General features: G+C 24.0%; 8 protein-coding genes across 8 annotated transcripts in view; 4 read left to right on the top strand and 4 right to left on the bottom strand.

Moving 5' to 3' along the window:
* Positions 1–84: 84 nt before the first annotated feature.
* Positions 85–1,098, bottom strand: DDB_G0290975 (alpha/beta hydrolase fold-3 domain-containing protein; the record flags this gene model as incomplete). The annotated part of the gene is made up of 1 exon (XM_630331.1): positions 85–1,098. One exon carries the CDS (start codon positions 1,096–1,098, stop codon positions 85–87), a length of 1,014 nt encoding a protein of 337 aa, XP_635423.1.
* Positions 1,099–1,588: 490 nt separating this feature from the next.
* Positions 1,589–1,792, bottom strand: DDB_G0291051 (hypothetical protein; the record flags this gene model as incomplete). Its single annotated transcript, XM_630330.1, has 1 exon — positions 1,589–1,792. One exon carries the CDS (start codon positions 1,790–1,792, stop codon positions 1,589–1,591), a length of 204 nt encoding a protein of 67 aa, XP_635422.1.
* A 1,227-nt stretch (positions 1,793–3,019) lies between these two features.
* Positions 3,020–3,564, top strand: ost2 (dolichyl-diphosphooligosaccharide-protein glycotransferase; the record flags this gene model as incomplete). The annotated part of the gene is made up of 2 exons (XM_630329.1): positions 3,020–3,254; positions 3,437–3,564. 2 exons carry the CDS (start codon positions 3,020–3,022, stop codon positions 3,562–3,564), a joined length of 363 nt encoding a protein of 120 aa, XP_635421.1.
* Positions 3,565–3,807: 243 nt separating this feature from the next.
* xdh (xanthine dehydrogenase) lies at positions 3,808–8,073 on the bottom strand (the record flags this gene model as incomplete). The annotated part of the gene is made up of 2 exons (XM_630328.1): positions 3,808–7,209; positions 7,399–8,073. 2 exons carry the CDS (start codon positions 8,071–8,073, stop codon positions 3,808–3,810), a joined length of 4,077 nt encoding a protein of 1,358 aa, XP_635420.1.
* A 555-nt stretch (positions 8,074–8,628) lies between these two features.
* DDB_G0290973 (hypothetical protein) lies at positions 8,629–14,315 on the top strand (the record flags this gene model as incomplete). The annotated part of the gene is made up of 3 exons (XM_630327.1): positions 8,629–8,631; positions 8,822–13,573; positions 13,737–14,315. 3 exons carry the CDS (start codon positions 8,629–8,631, stop codon positions 14,313–14,315), a joined length of 5,334 nt encoding a protein of 1,777 aa, XP_635419.1.
* Positions 14,316–14,618: 303 nt separating this feature from the next.
* On the top strand, positions 14,619–16,048 carry DDB_G0290971 (hypothetical protein; the record flags this gene model as incomplete). The annotated part of the gene is made up of 2 exons (XM_630326.1): positions 14,619–14,752; positions 14,845–16,048. The coding sequence occupies 2 exons, from the start codon at positions 14,619–14,621 to the stop codon at positions 16,046–16,048; spliced, it is 1,338 nt and encodes a 445-aa protein (XP_635418.1).
* Positions 16,049–16,276: 228 nt separating this feature from the next.
* Positions 16,277–17,910, bottom strand: cprA (cysteine proteinase 1; the record flags this gene model as incomplete). The annotated part of the gene is made up of 6 exons (XM_630325.1): positions 16,277–16,361; positions 16,450–16,599; positions 16,730–16,941; positions 17,035–17,198; positions 17,310–17,660; positions 17,841–17,910. The coding sequence occupies 6 exons, from the start codon at positions 17,908–17,910 to the stop codon at positions 16,277–16,279; spliced, it is 1,032 nt and encodes a 343-aa protein (XP_635417.1).
* Positions 17,911–19,074: 1,164 nt separating this feature from the next.
* zfaA (RING zinc finger-containing protein) overlaps positions 19,075–20,295 on the top strand; it is a gene marked incomplete at both ends in the record, with an annotated part of 1,521 nt that continues 300 nt past the window's right edge. The window contains one exon of the mRNA XM_630324.1: positions 19,075–20,295. This exon is cut by the window's right edge and continues 10 nt beyond it. Within this exon, the coding sequence (XP_635416.1) occupies positions 19,075–20,295 (1,221 nt within the window).

Below are 20,295 nucleotides of genomic sequence, written 5' to 3'. Positions count from 1 at the left end.
TTTAAATAAACAAGTAATATCATTGTATTATATATAAAAATTTATTTATTTTAAAATATATATTTTTATTTATTTATTTATTTTTTAAAGTAATTTTAATAAAGTTTTATTATTATTTTCATTAATAATTGAATTATTTGAGATATTATTTAAAAAGTTCATCGATAAATCCATACCAACTCTACAAGCGATACTATCATTTGTTTGGTCAAGTGAAACGAAACCATGAATTGTTTTTAAAATTCTTAAAACTGAAACTTTAACATTTGCATTTGATAATTTTAAACCAAATTGTTCACCTTCAGAACTTAAGACATCGGTTTCAGCAGTGATAACCAAAGTTTCTGGAAAATCTTTTAGTTGATCGATTGTGGCTTTCAATGGACAACAAGTGATTTCATCCCTATCGGAATCATTATTTGTATAATGATTCCAACACCATTTCATACCTTCCTTTGTTAAATAGAATTTCTCTGAGAATCTATTATAGGATGGTGTTTCAAAATTGCAATCGGTAATTGGATAGTATACTAAAACTTTTGAAATTTTCTTAAAAAATGTTGAATTATTTAATTTTAACATTAATGGTAGAGAAAGTGCGAAATTTCCACCTGAACTCTCACCAACTATTGAAATTGAATCATTGATTAAATCATTGAATGGGTTGAAATTGCCATTCATTATATCTGTGAATAATTGGTAGCATTGTTTTAAACCTAATGGATATTTAAACTCTGGTGTTAATCCATAATCTGGATAAATTAAAATTGAATTTGTTCTATCACTAATTTCTCTTGGTAATTTTTTAATACCGTCAACCATAAAACCACCACCGTGAATATAAAATATTGCTTTATATTTATGGTCGACTGGATTTTGTTCATAACCATTTGGATAAAAGAAATGAACATCCATTAAACTATCACCATTCTCTTTATTTAATTGATATTGTTTGGTTTTACTAATATGTTTCTTTTGATTATCATATAATGATTTAAAACCTTCTCTAATTAATCTTGGTTCAATATCTAATACTGGCATATAGCTATTACAAATTTCAATAGCTGTTTTATCTAAACCAAATGATTCTGGATCCATTCTTTTTTGTTTTTTTTAAATTTTTAATTTTTTTTTTTATTTATTTATACTTTTTTTTTTTAGGCGACCAAAACCAAAAAAAAAAAAAAAACTTACAACCTTATTATAAGCAATTTTTTCTAATAATTTTAACAAAATTAAATTGTTTATTTTGTTAATTTTAATAGAAAATAAAAGATCCAATCATTTTGCTTAAAAAAAAAAAAAAAAAATCACTTACTCTAAAAGTCGAAAATTCCAAAAAAAAAAAAAGTTTTTATTTCCAAATTTAATTTTTAATTTTTTTTTTTCTTTGCAATATTGAAAAGGCATCTTTTAATTTTTTTTTTCTTTGCAATATTGAAAAGGCATCTTTTAATTTTTTTTTTTTTTTTTTTTTTTTATTTTTTTATTTGAAACAAATATAATTAAAAAAAAAAAAAAAAAAAAAATCTAAAAAATAAAAATAAATATATTTTTTTCTTTATTTTTTTTTTAATAATTAATTAATTTATATATATTGTTTAATTCTTTCTTCTTTTTCTTTAATTTGATGTTCAACTTCAGTTTTTAAAACATTAAGAGCACGTTGATCTTTCGATAAAAGACGAATTGCTTGATTTAATTGTTCAATGATTAATTCACGATTTTGAAATTCTAAACGTTTTGAAACATTATTTTGAGTATTTGCTTGTTCAGTATTTTGAATTCCCATAACTTCCAAGTTATCTAAAGAACTTCAATTTTTTTTATTTAAATATTTTTTTTCTGATTTTTTTTAAGTTTTTTTTTAAAAAATTTTCCCATTTATTTGTGTCTTATCCCTATTTTTTTAAACCATCATGAAGAATAAATGATGGTTTTTTTTTGGAAATTTAATTATAATTTATTTTTCATATCTCTACACCTATTCAATTTAATAAAAAAAAAATACCTACTTTTTTCATTATTTATTTAATTAGAATAATCTTTAAAATCAAAAATATTATTAAATATGTTGTCAGTCAATAATTTTGAATTTTCAACCAATGATGTTTTATTAAATCAAGAATCACTACAGAAAAAAAAAAAACCCTCTATAATTAAAAAAGATTAAAAAATAAAAAAAAGAAAAGAATTTAAACAAGAAACACTAAATAATTAAATTAAAAATTAAAAAATATAAGCAAACAGTTACTAATTAAATAAAGAATAATAATTCAAAAAAAAAAATAAAAAAATAATAAATAATAAAAAATAAAAAAATAAAAAATAATAAATAATAGAAAATAAAAAACAAAAAATAAATAATTGCCCAATTAAAAAAGAATAATAATTTCAAAAATAAACCCCCCTCAAATTAGTACCATCAACATCTCACCTTCATTTTTAGTTGGTGCGTTAACATCATATTATTCTGCCAATACCAACCAACTAAAAAGGAAGGTGAGGTATTGGTAGAATAATCTGTAGTTCACTTTTAGTTGGTTGCAACCAACTAAAAGTGAAGGTGAGATATTGATGGTACTAAATTGAACAGAAAAATATGACCAATATAGAAATTCATTCAAGAAAGTTGGAAAGGAACAAAAAGAAACTAAATAAATAAATATTGTATCACAAAACAAATAAAACAATTACAAATTTAAATTAAAAAAAAAAAAAATTATTATTATTATTATTATTATTATTTATTAGGATACTTTTTTTGAATTGGAAACAAATTTTTAGAAAAAAAAAAAAAAGCCCAGAAAATAAAAAATAAAAAGTAAAGATATTCAATCGTTTTGCTAATCAATTCCATTTTCATTTTTTTTTTTTTTTTTTCAAAAAATTTTTTTTTTAATTTTTTTTTTTTTTTTTAATTTTTTTTTTTTTTTTTTTTTTTTTTTTTTTGAAATTAATTTGTGATCATCAAGATATAATTTTATTTAGACCACAGAGAAAGAAAAAAAAATAAAAAATGTCAACAACAGCATCAACATCATCAAATAATCTTACATTTACATCAATTGTTAAATCATTTTTTGAGAGTTATTCAAAGACTCCACAAAAATTAAAGATTATTGATCTTTTCCTTATATATACTTTCATTACTGGTGTAATTGTATTCACATATTGTTGTTTGGTTGGTACCTACCCATTCAATTCATTTTTAGCTGCTTTCATTTCAACTGTTGGTTGTTTTGTTTTAACAGGTAAAGTTTTTTTTTTTTAAAAAAAATAATTTCCCTCCTCCTCCACCACTCACCCCTAATATTATAAATAATTAATAATTAATAATGAATTATAATAATGATAATACCAAATATTAATACCCTTTTTTTTATATTTTAAAAAACAATCAATTTTATTCAATATTTAAAATTATCAATTATAGTATGTTTAAGAATTCAAATTAATCCAATTAACAATTTTGGTAAAACCATTTCAATTGAAAGAGCATTCACTGATTATCTTTTATGCAATTTAATTCTTCACCTTGTTGTATTCAATTTCTTAGGTTAAAATTAAAAAAAAAAAATAAAAAAAAGATATACAAATACCAATAAAAAAAGAATAAAAAAAAAAAAAGAATATATGTATTAAAAATAAAAAACAATAAACAAAAATAGGAATGGGATATTGTTAATTTAATTATTTATTTTTTATTTTTTAAATTAATTTATTCTTTTTTATTTTTTATATATATGTAATATATTTATTTTTATTTTTATTTTTATAATTTTTTGATTATACAAATTATTTTGATTATTGTTTTCTAAATTGTAAAACAAAATTATCAAGACATGAAGTTCTAATTCTTTCACAAGTTGCAGGTGATTGTAAATCGAACCAATTGGTAAGATTATTTTCTAATCTTGCAGCGGTGATAGCTTGACGAATTGCAAAATAAACAGAGGAACCAAGGAAGAGTGGTGGTTCACCAACACCTTTTGAAGAGTGAATTGCTTTTGGATTTGGAGCATCACCAAGTAATGAAACATTGAATTCAATTGGTACATCATTGAAACCTGGAATCTTATAAGTTGAAGGACCACGAGTAAACATATAACCTGATGGGAATGTAACGACCTCTTCAAGTGTACTCCAACCCATACCTTGAACGAAAGCACCCTCCACTTGACCGATATCAATGGTTGGATTCAATGAATCACCAACATCTAAAATTACATCTGAACGCAATGTAGTATGGTCACCAGTGAGTGTATCAATTTCGACCTCTGAGCAAGCAGCACCGAAATTGAAGTAATTGAAAGGTGTACCTTCACCAACACCACTATCCTTGAACATGTAACCAACATTTGGAGTTGCATAGAACCCATTGGCAGATAAATTAACTCTTTCAACAAAACAAAGTGTACAAAGTTGTTTGAATGGGACATTTGGATTCTTTTCTCTAATTGGTTCCATACGTAAAAGAATTTGTTGACAAGCATCCAATACTGCCATACCATTAAGATCGGATGATACTGATGCAGCGGTTGGAGCAGTATTTGGAACTTTATCGGTTGAGGTTTCAGAGATGAAAACATCGGAAACTGGTACATTGAATGCACGAGCAGCAATTTGAATCATCTTTGTATTCAAACCTTGACCCATTTCAGTACCACCATGAGTCACCAATATAGTACCATCGGTATAAACATGAACGAGTGCACCTGCTTGATTCAAAGTTTTCACGGTAAAAGACATACCAAATTTGGTTGGAATAATTGAAATACCTCTCTTTTTATAACGATTTTCTTTATTGAATTTTTCAACAGCAATTAAACGTTGATGATAATTTGATTTCACCATTAATTCATCCCAAACACGTTTCATCATATTATTTACCACTGATTGTCTATATGCAGTGACTTCAGCCTCTTTGTAGAAATTTAATTCTCTAATCTTGTAAGAATCCATGCCAAGGGTTTTTGAAATCTTTTCTACCCAATTCTCACAAATGATCATAGCTTGTGGACCACCATAACCACGGAAAGCAGTATTTGAAGGTAAATTGGTTTTACATAAACGACCAAGGATATTTACATTTGGAATCTTGTAAGAGTTTTCAGAGTGGAAAATAGCTCTATCCAATACACCAACAGAGATATCATAAGAGAAACCTGCATCGGCATACAATTCCAAATCCAAAGCTTTAATAAGACCCTCTTTGGTGAAACCAACACGATAACGAGCAATGAATGGATGTCTAGTACCAGTGGTACTCATATCAGTGTCTCTATCTAGTATGATTCTCACTGGTTCTTTCATATGATAGGAAGCTATGGCAGCAACACATGATGAAAAGATGGATCTTGTTTCTTTACCACCAAAACCACCACCTAATCTCTTTAATTTACATACAACTTGATTTTGACCAATACCTAATACACTTGCAACGATTGCTTGAGTTTTAGTTGGATTTTGAGTGGATGATATAACTGTTAATTCTTTACCTTCGCCTGGAATTACCAAAGTACCATTTGGTTCCAAATAAAAGTGTTCTTGTGCGCCAACTTTAAATTCACCATCGATAATATGATCAGACTCACTCCACCCCTTCTCCATATCTCCATCTTTTAATAAATGAGTGAATGGGAAGAATGATTGTTTTGAAATTGCATCCTCAATTGATGTGATGGCTGGTAACTCTTCATATTCGATTGCAACCAATTTAGAAGCTTCCAATGCTTGAATATGAGTTTCAGCGACAATACAACCAATTGGTGCACCATGGAATAAAGCAGTTTTAGTAACAAACACCTCTTCATCATGAATTACAGGGCCACAATCATTAATACCTGGAATATCCTTTGCACTAAAGAATGCTTTTACACCTGGTGCTTTCAATGCTTTTGATGCATCAACCGATTTAATATTAGCATGAGCTTTCAATGATGGTACCATAACTGCATATAACGATTTCATCTTTACATCATCGACATACAATGCCTCACCTGTCACTTGTTTATCAGCGGATTGATGTTTAATTGGTTGGGTGATTGGATGTTTATCTGGTTGAGTTTGGTAATTTTGTTCACCAAATGATAAAGGTCTACTATAAGCATCGGTTGCTGATTTTTCTTTATCACTGACTAAATACAATGGATTACCATTTGAAATTTGGTAAAGTTGTTTTGAAACTGTTAAGAAATATTTAAAGAAGAAACCAGTGGTCAATGAACGACGATATTCAATCATACCACCTGGAGCACCTGCAGCCAATGGTAAATCAGATTCAAGATTCAAACAAGCATCATTCAATAACTCTCTACTCCAAACTGAACCAATTAATTGTTTTTCAGTCTTTTCACAAGTTACCGCTTTCACATTCATACCACCATATGCCAATACACAATCTTTAATTTTGAAATTACTATCCACTGTATTTGAAGCAGACTCTGCAATTGGTTCTAACAAAACTCTGAAACAGCATGAAACGATTGCAATATCATCCTCCCTTCTTCTGGATTGTTTATAGGCTTGAATGAACTCCAATGGACGAGTGTATGGAATGAATACAGATTCTAATATCTCCTCTGGTTTAATGTCAACCACTCTATATCTTAAAAAGAATTGATTTATTGGCACTTGTCTTCTAACCTTAGCACCATTATCATCCAACGATACCATTGTCAATACTGCACCAGCAGCTAATAAAACTGGATTCAAATCAGAGATTGGTGAAGCTGTACATAAATTACCACCAATTGAAGCGGCATTTCTAACTTGATTACCTGCAAACCATTTCAATTGACTAATGATTGCTTTAAATGTGCCATTCTTTTTATTGGCAATTTCATCATTTTCACTTGACTTTATAATTCCATTCAAATAGGATTTCATCTCTGTTAATGTTACACTTGCACCAACTCTAACACCATTGTCTTCTTTTTGAATTTGAATTAATTCTTCAACTCTAGTTGGACAAATTATAGTTGGATAAACTATACTCCTAAATCTAGTCTCAATACCAATCTCAGTATTACCAACCACAATCTTTGCATTGGTCTTTTCTTTCTTTATCTTTAATAATTCCTCTAAAGTTGTTGGTGTATACCATGTAACTCTTGATCCTGTAAACTTTAATGATTCTTTTTTATATTCCATTAAAAATGGTGGGAAAATTGGTTCACTATTTAATTCCATTGGTTTATTTGGTATCTTTTTTTTTAAAAAAAAATAAAAAAAAATAAAAAAAAATAAAAAAAAAAATTAATATTATTTAATTTATTTAATTTTTTATTATTATTATTATTATTATTATTATTATTATTATTATTATTATTATTATTATTATTATTATTATTATTATTATTATTATTATTATTATTATTATTATTATTTACTTACATGTGAAGTTTTAGTTTTACAATTACATGGTTTACCAGTACCTGGACAAATCATTTGTGTATCATCTTTTTTATCATCAATAGTTGCCATTGGTGGTAATGGTAATTCTACTAGTTGTTCATCTGATGGTTGATTTGCAAATGATTTTGCAGCATCCAAGATTGGTCTATAACCTGTGCATCTACATAAATTACCATCGAAATTTTGTTCAATATCTTTTTGAGTTGAATTTGGGTTGGATCTAAGGAATGCATATAATGCCATAATGATACCTGGTGTACAGAAACCACATTGTGAACCGCTATTCTCTGAGATTCTCTCTTGAATTGAATGTAAACCTTTATCAATATTACCTAATCCTTCAATGGTTGTAACTGCCATACCATCCAATGCACATAATGGGTATAAACAACCATTAACTGCACGATGTACAATTCTGAATGTATCATTATCATCCTTCACAACATTTGATAACATAAATGTACAACTACCACATGCACCCTCACTACAACCTCTCTTTAATCCAGTTAACCCAATCGATCTAATATAATCGAGTGTACTTAATTCTGGGTTTGGTTCATTAATTAAAACTTTTTCACCATTTAAAAAAAATAATAATTGATTCTCTTTCTTTAAAAATGGTTCTTTACCATTTAAATTTTCGTCATCAATCATTTTCTTATTATTATTATTACTATTATTTTTAAATTTATTTATTTATTTATTTCTTTTTTTCTTTCTTTCTTTCTTTCTTTATTTATTTATTTATTTATTTATTTATTTATTTATTTATTAATTTATTTATCCGTCTTAAATAATTATTTTTTATTTTTTATTTTTTATTTTTTTTTTATTTTATTTACTTATTTTTATTTTTATTTTTCAATAATTATATTTATATAATATAACAATAAATATTATGTTAATTGAATTTTAATATGAAAAAACTTTGAATAGATTTTTTTTTTTTTTTCTTTTTCAAAAAAAAAAAAAAAAAAAATTTTAAATAAAAAAAGCAATTGTATTTTGATACAAAAAAAAAAAAAAAAAAAAATTTAAAATTAATTAATTTAAAAATTAAAATCAAATTTCCATTTGAAAAATAAATATCTGACGCTTAAAATATTTTTTATTTTTATTTTTTTTAATTAAATTTTTTAGTTTTTTTTTTTTTTTTTTCTAATTTTGATATTTTATTTTTTTAAATAAATTATTATTTGATCATAAAGAATGGTATAAAAAAACAATAAATAAATAATAAAGAAATTTCTGATAGTGGTTTAATAGGAAAAAATTAAAAAAAAAAAAAATTAAATTAAAAAAAAAAATAAAAAAAATATTTTTTTTTATTTTTTATTTTTTTTTTTTTCGTTTTTTTATTTTTTTAATTTTTTTTTTTTAATTTTATTTTTAAAATTTCCAGAGACAAATAAAATTTTTGACAATGGATAATTTTACAAATACAGATAATAACAATAATAATGATAATAACAATAATAATAATAAAAATAATGAAAATAAAATTGTTGAAATAAACTCAACACCAATGTCAACCCAAAATGTAAATAATAACAATACCACCAATAATAATAATAATGATATTGTAAATAATAATTTAATGATAATGAAATCCAAAATTATAGCTACTAGTTCATTAGTTTCAAGATTTAAAGAACTTCAAACACAAAACCAATTTATAACACAAGAGAATGATAAATTAAAATTAATTTTAAATAATCAACAATTTCAATTGGAACAAAAAAATATAAATATAGAAAATTTAAATAATAAATTAAATAATCAAATTCAAATTATTAATAATAATAGGAACAATAATAATAACAATAATAATAATAATAATAATAATAATAATAATAATAATAATAATAATAATAATAATAATGAAAAACATTTTGAAAATAATTGTAATAGTAGTAATAATAATAATAATAATAATGAAAAACATTTTGAAAAATTATATGTAAATGAACAAAAAGAAACTAAAAATTTAAAGTTTCAATTAGATACTGAAATTAATAGTCATTTACCATTAAGAACAAAGATTTCAAAATTAGAAGAAACAATTGAAAGAATTAATAAAGAATTGGCATCAAAAGATGCTGAAGTTATATCAATGAATTCTTTAAACGTTCAAATTCGTGCAAAGGTTGAAAGTTATAGTATGTTATTAGAAAATATGGATAAAGCCAATAAGAAATTGGAATTATTTGACGAATATAAAAAAAAATATATAGAATTTAAAAAGAAATCTGAGAAATTAGAAAAAGATAACACAAGTTTAAAAAAAAAGATTTTCTCTTTCTCTTGTCCTGGTTGTGGTAAATTTAATGATAACAAAAATAATGATAATGATAATAATAATAATAATGATAATAATGATGATAATAATAATAATAATGAAACACAATTAAAAACATTAACTAGACGTAGAAAAAAAGTAAATGAACAAGATGATCATGATGATTTAGCTAATCAATTAAATAATATACCATCATTTAATGATAATGGAGATTTAGAAAATGATATTAATAATGAAGATAATGAAATCAATAATAATAAGGAACATAATAATAATAATAATAATAATGATATTGGATTAAGTTACGATGATGATAATGATAATATGACAATCTCTCAATTTGAAGAAAATCAAAAGCAGTTATTAGAAAAAGAAAAACAATTAGAAAAAGAAAAAGAATTAGAGAAAGAATTAAAAAGGGAAAGAGAAAAAGAAAAAGAATTGGAAGGTGATATAGAATTTGAGCAAATTAATAGTGATTTGTTTGAAAATAGAGATGTAGATGTAAATGTAAATGTAAATGTAAATGAAAATGTAAATAAAATTAATGAAGAATATGAAGAAGATTTTTGGGAGGATGGAACCAAAGTACTTGAAACTATTGCAGCAGCAACAACAACAGCAACAACAAAAACAACATCACCACCAATTATAGCAGCAAAAACAACATTACCACCAATTATAACAAAAACAACATCACCTCCAATTATAGTAGCAACAACAACACCACCAATTATAACAACAACAACACCACCAATTATAGCAGCAGCAACAACAACCACAAAAACAACAACATCATCACCGCCAATTATAGCAGCAACAACAACATCACCACTGCCACCAACTATAAAAACAACAACACCATCACTACCACCACCAATTATAGCAACAACAAAAACAACATCACCACCAGCTATAACAACAACATCACCACCACCACCAATTATAACAACAACACCATCACTACCACCACCAATTATAAAAACAACACCACCACCAATTATAAAAACAACAACAACAACAACAACAATAACAACAACACCACCACCACCAATTATAACAACAAAAACAACATCACCACCAATTTTAACAACAACAACATCACCACTAACACCAATTATTCAAACAATACAACCACAAAAGAAAAACACCACTATAAATGCACCAATTTTTAAAACCACCTCACCCCCAACCATAACAACAACAACCACAAAAACAATTTTACCACCGTCACCAACAATAACAGCAGCAACAACAACTATAACATCACCACAACAACAAATATCAATTTTAGAAAATGATACTACAAAAGATATTTTAATGAAGGATAATGATAAAAGTGAAAAAGAATCTGATGAAGAAAGCGATGATTCGGATTCAGAGTCTGAACCAGAAACAGAAACAGAATCAGATGATAACGATATTCCAGGATTTGGTAGTGAGGATGATGATATAGGTAGTAATTTATTTGAAATTGATGAAATGTTAACTATCAAACAAAAACAAATGGAAATAATTGAAAAAACAAAACAAGAACAATTTGAAAAAGAAAAATTAGAAAAAGAAAGACTAGAAAAAGAAAGATTAGAAAAAGAAAGATTAGAAAAAGAAAGATTAGAAAAAGAAAGATTAGAAAAAGAAAGATTAGAAAAAGAAAGATTAGAAAAAGAAAGGTTAGAGAGAGAAAGATCACAAAAGGAAAAAGAAAAATTAGAAAAAGAGAGGTTAGAAAAAGAAAAGTTAGAAAAAGAAAAGTTAGAGAGAGAAAGGTTACAAAAGGAAAAAGAAAGAATTGAAAAAGAAAGATTTGAAAAAGAAAGATTACAAAAAGAAAGATTAGAGAAAGAAAGATTAGAAAAAGAAAGATTAGAAAAAGAAAGATTAGAGAGAGAAAGGTTTCAAAAAGAAAAAGAAAAGTTGGAAAAAGAACAACAAAAAGAAAGATTAGAAAAAGAAAAATTAGATAAAGAGAGATTGGAAAAAGAAAAGCTAGAACAACAAAAAGAAAAAGAAAGATTGATTGAAAAAGAGAGAGATATTGAAAAAGAAAGAGATATTGAAATTCAAAAACAATTAGAGAATGAAAAACAAAAGGAAAAAGAGAAATTGGAAAATGAGAGAAAATTAAAAGAGGATCAAGTATTTGAAAAGGAAATTGATAAGGAAATTGATAAAGAAATTAAAGAAATTAAATCAATTGAACTTGAGGTATTTACACCACCACCACCAATTACTAAACCTCAACCTAGTGCTGCTAAAAAAACAATACCTAAAAAATCAACAATTTCTAAAACTACTAAAACATTAAATTTACCAACAAACAATACTACTAAAATACCTAATGCTACCACCACTTCAACACCTACACCAATATCAACTGAAACAATTTCAAATCCAACACCAACAACACCAACAACACCAACAACAACACCAACAACACCAAATCCAACAACAACACCAACACCAATACCAATATCAATATCAATTCCAGCAACACCAACATCAGAAATAATTTCTAATTCAACTACAACAACGCCAACAACAAACAAGGCAACAGATATAGTTACAACCCCAACTAATTTTGAAACAACACCAATTATACTTACACCACCATCGTCATCATCATCATCATCATCATCATCATTAAATAACCAAATAACACGTGATCCTTACTCAGTGTTGAATGCAGTTTCATCAGATTTTTCAGTATTTTCACCAATTTCACCTGGTATATTTGAAACAACAATTAATAGTCCATCACCAGAAAAGAATAAAAAACAACCTCTTCAGCAAAAATTGGCTGAAAAGAATTTAGAAAATAAGATAAAAGCTGCTAAACCAATACCAACACCAATACCAACACCAATACCAACACCAATACCCACACCTACACCTACAACCATCACTACAACTTTACCACCACCAAAATCAACAATACAATCACCAAGTAAAAATAATAAAAGAAAATTATCAGATACAGAAATTGAAAAGAGTAGTACTGCAATACAAACTTCTCAACCAAATGAAAAAAGAAATAAATTATTTGATTCTTTACCACCACTTATTACTCAACAAAAACAACCACCACAACCACCACAACTACCACAACAAACAACAACAGTAAAAAAACAATCACAACTACCAAAACCAAAACCAAAATCAAAACCAAAATCAAAACCAATTGATAAGAGTCAACATTTAACATATAAATTTATTGATGAACAATTATCAAAAATTCAATCATCATTTGATTCAAATTCAATTGAACCTGTATATAAATCATTATCATTAGAATCATGGAAAGAAAATGGTGGTAATGAAACAATTTGGGTGAAAAAATTATTTTATTCAATTGTTGAACGTCTTTTATTAAGTCATTCAATTATTACAACATCAACAACTACAACAACAACTAGTACTACAACTACAACAAACTCAACAACACAACCATTACATAAGAGTTTTCTTTCAATGATTTCATTAATTTGTAAATTTATAAAGAGTAATGATAATTTTAAATCTAATTTCTTTAAATTAATGATAAGTACAATATTATTGAAATCGAAAATTTCAAATTCAATAATAAATTCATTATCAATGATAAAAGAATCACAATCATTATTTTTATGTCAAGTTTTATGTTCAGTTTGTCAAATTTTACAACAATTCTATCCGATTCAAACATTACTTTATGAATCATTAAAAGAATATTCAACAATTAGAATCGATATATTCTTAATCGTTCAATCAATTATACCTTTATTTTTTAAATCAAAAGATGGTGATTATTTGATAAAAACATTTATTGCAATTTTAAATTTTAAATTATTATCATTAAAAGATAATTCAATTATTGTAATTATTATTATTATTATTATTATTATTATTATTATTATTATTATTATTATTATTATTATTATTATTATTATTATTATTATTATTATTATTGTTTTAAATTTTTTAAATATTTAACATCTTTGTACTAATTAATTTTTTATTTTTTATTTTTTATATATAGGCTAGGAAATTTAAAAAATTCTTTCAATGTATAAATTTACCAATTAATAATGAATTTAATTTAGAGAATTATTCAAATGCATTAATTTTAAAACTTGATGAATTAATTGAAATTGTTGAAAATAATAGTAATAATAATCAACAAGAACAAAAACAAGAATATCAAGAAATATTTACAATATTATTAAGTTTAGAATTATTATCAATTTATTTAGGTTGGATTTGGTCTCATAATACATTGATTGCTACTAAATTATGGATTTTAATTGGTGTATTAACAAATGAAACTATAAAAAATCAAATAATCTATTCAATAGGTTTAATGTGTTCAAATAGTTATAGTGATTCAATTGAAAAAGAAGGTATTCAAATCCTAAAGGATAATATGTTAAATTATATTCTATTGGATACTGAAAATACTGATTTTTCATTCAATTTCAAAATGAATACTGCTTTATCATTACAACAATTTCCAATTGATAAAAATGATATTAATTCAATGAAAATTTGGTTTTCACAATTATCAATTAATGAAAAATCATTATTTCCAAAATTATTTCAATCTTTATTTGGGCAATAAAAAAAAAAATAAAAATAAAAATAGAACAGAAATAAAAAAAAAAAAAAAAAATTGTTGTGTGTGAAAACTTGGGCAAAAAAAAATAAAAAATAAAATAAAATAATTGTTTTGGAAACTGAAAAAAAAAAGATATTTTCGAGAGATTAACTTAAAAATTTAATCAGTTTTTTTTTATTTTTTTATTTTTTTTTTAATTTTTTTTTTTTAAAACTTTCTCTTTTTTTTTTTTTTTTTTTTTTTTTTTTTCATCATATCCTAATTTTTTCCAAATAAATAAATATATATTAAAAAAAAAATCATAAAATGACAGTAAAATATTCAATTAATGAACTTTTAGTAGATCATGAATCACTATCAGATAATTTTACATGCCCAATTTGTTTTGATTTATATTATTCAAGTTCTTCAAAAAAAGAAGTTTTTCAATGTAGAGATGGGTAAGGATTGAAAAAAAAAAAAAATATATATATATACATAACACAAGATAAATATTTATTAATTTTTTTTTTTTTTTTTTTTTTTTTTTTAGACATTTAGCATGTAAATCATGTTGGTCAGATTCATTATTAAATAAAAAAGAATGTATGATTTGTAGAACACCAGTTAATTCAATGAATGAATTATCAAGAAATAGATTTATTGAAAATGAGTTTTTAAAAAAAAAAGTTTATTGTCCAAATTCATTTTTCTTTATTGAAAATGTAAATGTTGATGATTCATCAATGAATGAAGCATTGATAAGGGATGAATCAAATGGTTGTAAAGAGATAATTACAGTTGAAGCATTAGAGAAACATCAAGTTGAATGTCAATTTAGATTTGAAAAATGTCCATTCACAGGATGTGATAAAATATTAAGATTAAAGCAAATTGCCGAACATAAAATAGATTGTAAATTCAGTTCAAAGTATTGTTTACATTGTGATAAGGAGATACCAGGTCAATTGGATGCTCATGCTTTAGTTTGTCCAAAAGTTAGAATACAATGCACTCAATCCGAGTCTTGTAAAAAATCATTCCCAAGGGAACAATTAAGACTGCACATAGATCAAGATTGTAAATTTACAATTGTAAAATGTAAATATTGTTGTCTAAATAATAGTAAAAATGAGTCTATTGATTTCAAAAGATTCGAATTGGCCGACCATTATGAAAAGGTGAATCACTCATTTGAGATGGACAAAGTTATAAATAACCAACAATTGGAATTGGTTGAATGTAAGAACCAAATCTACCAAATCAATAATAAATATGAAAAACTTTTAGAAAGGGTGATTAAATTGGAACAATTATCAATGGACGCTTCAAATAAATTATCACTATTACCAAGATTTAAAAATTCAATTATTTTCGCAACATTTTCAACTCATAAATTAAAAAGAGTGAATGAAGGTATTAGTACAGTCCCTTTGGATGTTGGTAATAATAAATTCAAATTAACACTTTACCCAAATGGTTATGATGAATCTAATAAAGGTAATATCTCTGCTTACCTCTATAGAGTTAGTATCAATGAACCAGCTGTAAAAGTTTCATTTACATTTGTATTTAATAATCAAGATTCTCGTAAAAATAGAACTTATAGAATTCAAGAGTATACTTTTAATGGTGGTGCAACTTCTGGTTGGGGTTATCCAAAAACTTTAAAAACTGTTGATGTTGATTCTGCAAATGGTTGGTTAACTGATGAAGATAAATTAGTTATTGGTCTTAGAATTCAAGTTTTACCATAAAATAAAAAAAAAAAATAAAAAAAACAAATCCAATTATTTTTATATTAAATAATTAAAATAAATGTAACAATAACAATAAATATAATAATATATACATATATATACAAACACTATTTCTTTTTTTTTTTTTTTTTTTTAGATTTAATAAAAAATTTTATTTATTTTTAAATTCTTTTTTTTTTTTTTTTTTTTTTTTTTTTTTTTCTAAACTAAATATTTGGTATAAATTTAAATTATACTAGTTGAAACAAAGTTTGATACACCACATGTATTCTTTCCTCTTCTTAAATAAATGTATCCTTGTTCTCCCCAACTTTTTTTTTTTTTTAACAAAATTAATTATTAGTAAACTAAATTATTATTTTTTTTATTATTATTATTTTAAAATTTAAAATACTTACTCTGCACCCCAAGAATTCTTTACAATCCAATATGGCATATTTTTACGGAAAATTGTATTTTTAGCAGAGTAACCAACAATTAAAATACCATGATCAAGTGAATTTGGATTACATGGAATATCAAATACACCACCAATATAAAATTGCCACCTTTTTTTTTTAGATAACAATAAGAAATTATTAGAAGATTTGAAAAATAATAATAATAATAATAATAATAATAATAATAATAATAATAATAATAATAATAACAATCAAAGTTAAAATTTTAAAAACTTACTCAACAGCATCAGCAGCAATTGCGAGTGGTCCAGTACTAACGATGTACCCAGCCATTACAGTTTCATTCTTTGGGATCATTGTAAAATTGGAAATCTTTGCACCAATATTGGCAGAGTTAAAGTTACATTGTGTACCTGTTTCAGCAGTGTAAGGATATGAAGATTCTGTTTGAATTCCACCATTTTTAATGATATAATTATATGCATTTGGCTAATAATAATATTAATTTTTAATTAGTATCAGTATCAGTATTTAATTATTGGTATGTTATATTGGTTTATTTTATTATTATTTTATACATACTTGAAGACCACCATTACAACCCTCATCACAAGCTTGTTCACCTTCATATTCCATACACTCATGATCACAATCTACCAAGTTTTGCTCTGATAATGAAACTAATTTATTCTGACTAATGAAATGTTGTCCCTCAACATTACCAGTAGTTGAAAATGACCAACAACCTATCAAATGATATTATTATTATTATTATTATTTTTAAAAAATTAATTTTTATTAGTTAATATAATATAAGAGAGAATATATATATAAAATAGTATATAAAAATTACTTACTACCACATTGACCTTGATTTTTTACAGGTGTAACAGCACCTCTAGTTCTCCAATCAAATGCAGTTGGAATTGAATTAATGAATTCATCATCAAGATAATCAGCAACTGGAAGGTCATCAGTGAATATTGCTTCCTTATTATTTAAATAATAATTTTTAAATTCGTCACTGGAAAGATCTGCAAACTTGTTTACACCAAATTTAGTATCAGCTTTGTGATTAATGGCTATTAGATTTAATTCTTCAATTTTTCCTAAATTGCTTTTAAAAATTTCAAATCTTTCCAAATATTCTTCATGTGAATATTTTTTATTGAATTTATCTTGAAATTCAAGGAATTGACTTTGTTCTTCTTTTAATTATTTTAAAAAAATAAAAATAAAAATAAAAAAAAATAAAAAAAAAAATTGTTAAAAACATTTTTTTTATTATTTTTTAATTATTATTATTATTATTATTATTATTATTATTATTATTATTATTATTATTATTATTATTATTATTATTTCTAAAATAATAGTTAATTACAAACCTAATGGAATTCCTCTACTTGAAACAAAAACAGTAAAAACAGCTAAAACAAATAATAATATAACTTTCATTTTTTTAATGTTTCATATATAATATAATGAGAAAAAAAAAAATTAATTTATTAAAAAAGGAAAAAAAAAAAAAAAATTAATTAAAAAAAAAAAAAATTAAAAACAAAAATAATAAAAATAAAAAAAAATAAAAATAAATAAAAATATAAATAAAATTTAACACTTCAAAATTTTTTTTTTTTTTTTTTTTTTTTAACCAAAAAAAAACCCCCATTCCTTTTTGATTGAATCTATATTAAAGCATTGGGGGTTAAAAAAACAAAATATTTTAATTTTCTTTGGGTTAATTTTTTTTTTATCATAATAGAACCCCCATTCCTTTTTGATTGAATCTATATTAAAGCATTGGTGGTTAAAAAAACAAAATATTTTTATTTTCTTTTGTTTTATTTTTTTTTTATCATAATAGAATCCCCATTCCTTTTTGATTGAATCTATATTAAAGCATTGGTGGTTAAAAAAACAAAATAATTTATTTTCTCTTCTTTTATTTTTTTTAACCTGAGTTAGTTTTATTAATATTTTTATTTTTTATTATTTTTTATAATACCAAAGAAAATGGAATCACTATTATTTGTATTTAATGAATCAATTGTTACATCAGTTCAAATATAATTTCTTTTTTTTTTTTTTTTTTCTTTTTTTTTAAATCACTTTTAATTTTATAAAATTTTGGTTTATTATTTTTATTATTATTTTTTTATTTTTTTTCAAATCACTTTTTTTAGGGTGTGAGTTCCAATAAACCACATGTTGAATTTACAAACACACTCAAACACACATGAACACACATAGTAATAAATTTAAAAAAATCAGTTTTTCTTATTTTTTGTATGTATAAAAATAATAATTTACCACATTAACAACTCCACCATACCCCCAAAATTTATTTTTGGTTTATTCTATCTCAATTTAAGAATTATTTATGGTTTATTAAAATTAAAATTAAAATTAAAAAAATTATTAATTATTTATTTTTAAATTTTTTTTTTTTTTTTTTTTTTTATTCTCTTTATTATTATTTTATTTATATTAATTTCTTTATTTTCTTTATTTTAATTTCTTTTATTATTATCTTTTATTATTTATTTTTATAATTATTATTTTTTATTTTTTATAATTATTATTTTTTTTTTTTTTTTTATTAATAATTTTTGTAAAAAAATGTCAATTGATATAAAATTTACAATTAATGATATTTTATTTAATCAAGAATCATTACAAAAGAAAAATAAATATACATGTCCAATTTGTTTTGAATTTATTTATAAAAAACAAATTTATCAATGTAAATCAGGTCATCATGCATGTAAAGAATGTTGGGAGAAATCATTAGAAACAAAAAAAGAATGTATGACTTGTAAATCAGTAGTGAATTCATATAATGATTTATCAAGATGTTTGATGGTAGAGCGTGCATTTGATAAAAAAGAATGTTGTTGTATTTACTCTTTCAATGAACAAATCGTTGAAGGTGGAACAAATTGTTCACCACCAGATGGTGCCTCAGACCAAAATCAAAGAAAATTAATAAAAGATGAAGAAAATGGTTGTAAAGAAAAAATTGAAGTTGATCAAATTGATTCTCATTTAATCAATTGTCAATATAAATTTGTTACATGTTCATTCAAAGGATGTGAAAAGATTTTAAGAATGAATTCGTTAGAATCTCATCAAAATGAATGTGGTTTCAAATTGGTTACATGTGATTTCTGTAAAAGGGATGATATTAAAAAGAAGGAATTAGAAACTCATTATAAGACATGTCCTATGGTTCCAATTGATTGCTCACAAGGTTGTTCAGTGAAAATTGAAAGGAAATCAATTATCGATCATATTGAAAATGATTGTTGTAATACTCAAATACCATGTAAATATTTTGAACAAGGTTGTAAAGTTGAGATGAAGAGATCAGAATTACAAAATCATTTGGAGAGAGTGAATCATCAAAATTACATGGGCATTCTAATTGAAAAATTAACAAATCAAGTTGGCCAATCAAAGAAAACTCATGATGAACTTTTGAAAAAGATTGAAGATTTGTCATTATTAGTTATCAAATTCAGTGATGCATGTTTAAAGAAACAAGTTCTTCCAAAGGCTTTGGATATTTGTTCAAATGGGTATAGAAATAAATGGATCATTTCAAACTATTCAAGTGTAGCAAAATCAAAATTAAATTGTCAAGCATTGTCCTCTCCAATGTTGTCAATACTCTCTCACCTTTTTCAAGTTTGTGTTTATCCTAAAGGTGATGAAAATAAAGAGTACATTTCATTATATTTAAGAGTTAATAACATTGAAGAACCAAACTCATTAAAAGTAGAATATTCATTTACATTAGTCAATGTTTTGGATAAATCAAAATCAATTACAAAAAAAGAA

This window comes from Dictyostelium discoideum, assembly GCF_000004695.1.
Source record: "Dictyostelium discoideum AX4 chromosome 5 chromosome, whole genome shotgun sequence".
Taxonomy (NCBI): Eukaryota; Evosea; class Eumycetozoa; order Dictyosteliales; family Dictyosteliaceae; genus Dictyostelium; species Dictyostelium discoideum.
This window is presented reverse-complemented; position numbering and strand designations above follow the sequence as displayed.